The sequence below is a fragment of the Amphimedon queenslandica genome, unplaced genomic scaffold (genome assembly GCF_000090795.2).
Source record: "Amphimedon queenslandica unplaced genomic scaffold, v1.1 AMPQUscaffold_6833_Cont21212, whole genome shotgun sequence".
Lineage (NCBI taxonomy): Eukaryota > Metazoa > Porifera > Demospongiae > Haplosclerida > Niphatidae > Amphimedon > Amphimedon queenslandica.
The window spans coordinates 1-1,952 of record NW_003552879.1 but is presented as its reverse complement, the minus strand read 5'-3'; the positions used below and the strand labels follow the sequence as shown (position 1 = coordinate 1,952).

General features: G+C 33.9%; 1 protein-coding gene across 1 annotated transcript; it reads left to right on the top strand.

The window, feature by feature from the left end:
* Positions 1-204: 204 nt before the first annotated feature.
* Positions 205-1,431, top strand: LOC100635420 (DEAD-box ATP-dependent RNA helicase 39-like; the record flags this gene model as incomplete). Its single annotated transcript, XM_003391710.1, has 8 exons — positions 205-262; positions 323-465; positions 518-586; positions 676-757; positions 810-916; positions 972-1,085; positions 1,134-1,224; positions 1,286-1,431. Coding segments are annotated over 8 exons (810 nt in total), but the record flags the coding sequence as incomplete, so codon positions are not given.
* Positions 1,432-1,952: the final 521 nt, after the last annotated feature.

Here is a 1,952-nt window from a genome sequence, read left to right as displayed (position 1 = left end):
CTAGTGAAAAATGGCTGATATGTGAATTAGTATAATTTGACATTGATGTGTATGAAAATTTTATTTGAATGAACCGCTCTTAACTTTATAGCTTATTTTGTTGCATGTACATGTACATGTAGCGTTACATACCCATTCATTATTACGTCATGATATGTAGCTCTTTGTTTCTGTTGATTAATGTCTCGTCTTTCTTTGTTTTAGAATTTAGCAATTCCTCACATAACAAAAGGGAGTAATGTTTTATGTGCAGCTGAAACTGGTAAATAAATAAACAAATATTGTGAGTGTCCTTTAATCCCATTAATATGTATGGTAATAGGATCAGGTAAAACAATTGCATACATGGCTCCATTGATAAACCGACTCAAAGATGAAGAAGAACAATTGGGTGTGATAACAAGGTTTAAGAAACCACGGGCTCTCGTTATACTCCCATCAAGGGACCTCGCTAATCAAGTGTTGGTCAGTTATTATAAGCACAGTATTGTTTTATTATCATTTTGATTTTTTATAGTCGGTCGCGAAATTATTCTCTCACGTTGTAAAGATTCGGATAGTAGCGGCGATTGGTGGTAAGAAAAAGGTAGGAATTGTTTTAAATAATATCAATTTCATGTACATGTATATGCACATACTTGCATGCATATATGTGTTATGTGTATATCAATATAGAGATTTATTAAGGAAGCATTGACAAAGCCAGTTGATGTCTTGATAGCTACACCAGATTCATTACTAAAGCTAAAGCAGCAAGGTTCCAATAGCAATGAGTGTTTGGTGTTTGTTCAATCAATTCCTTTTAATAGACAGGATCAGCTTTTCTGATGTGTCACATTTAGTTCTTGATGAAGCTGATAGCCTCTTTGATCAGTCCTTCGAAGACACTACATTTAACTTATTAAAAATGATGAAAGTAAACCAATTGTTACAGTGTGCAATCTTTGACAGCTAAATGCCATTTTAAATAGATAAGAGAAGTAAAACCTAAAAATTATTCTGACATGAGGGAAGGTGCTCAAGTGACTGTGGTCTCTGCTACAATCACCAACAGGATGTTGACATCGCTCACCGAGAAAATCCCGGTTCGTTTTATGGCTATAATCTCATTGAGTGACTCTAGTATTGTGTAGAATATTAAGAAGATCACTAGTAAGCAGCTTCATAAGATCCTTCCTAATGTTGAGCAGAAGTTTATCAAAGTAATAGCTGAGCATAAAGCAGGTATTTTAAATTGTTATCTCCTAACCATGCTTCATTCATTGTTTTTCTTTCATTGACTCAGAGCTTCTTTTGAAAGTTCTTGAAGGCTATAGTAATACTTACAGCATTGTGTTCTGTAATTCTGTCCCTAGCTGTGATTGGACTGCTAGATTTTTGGAATCTTGTGGTATACCGGTGGTGAAACTTCATGCTGGAATAAACGCTATGGTAAGTTAATCCAACATTATATCCTTGTGCTATGTATTAAGTTTGAGCTGACTCTGATCAAAATTGGATTTATTTTGAATTTTTAAATTTGCTCCAAAATGGGGGGCTAGTACAGGGTCGTTGGCCAAATTTTACCAAAAATGGCTAGGAGAGAAATCTTTATTTTTATAATTTTTTCTGATACATATACATGTACTTATGTTATGTAGAAAGTTTGAACTGATTCCGCTCAAAATTGGATTTTTTACGATTTTTAAAAGTTGCTCAAAAATTTGACCAACGACCATGTACTATAGTACAGGGTCGTTGGCCAAATTTCACCAAAAATGGCTAGGAGAGAAATCTTTATTTTTATAATTTTTTCTGATACATATACATGTACTTATGTTATGTAGAAAGTTTGAGCTGATTCCGATCAAAATTGGATTTTTTACGATTTTTTTAAGTTGCTCAAAAATTTGGCCAACGACCATGTACTATAGTACAGGGTCGTTGGCCAAATTTCACCAAAAATGGCTAGG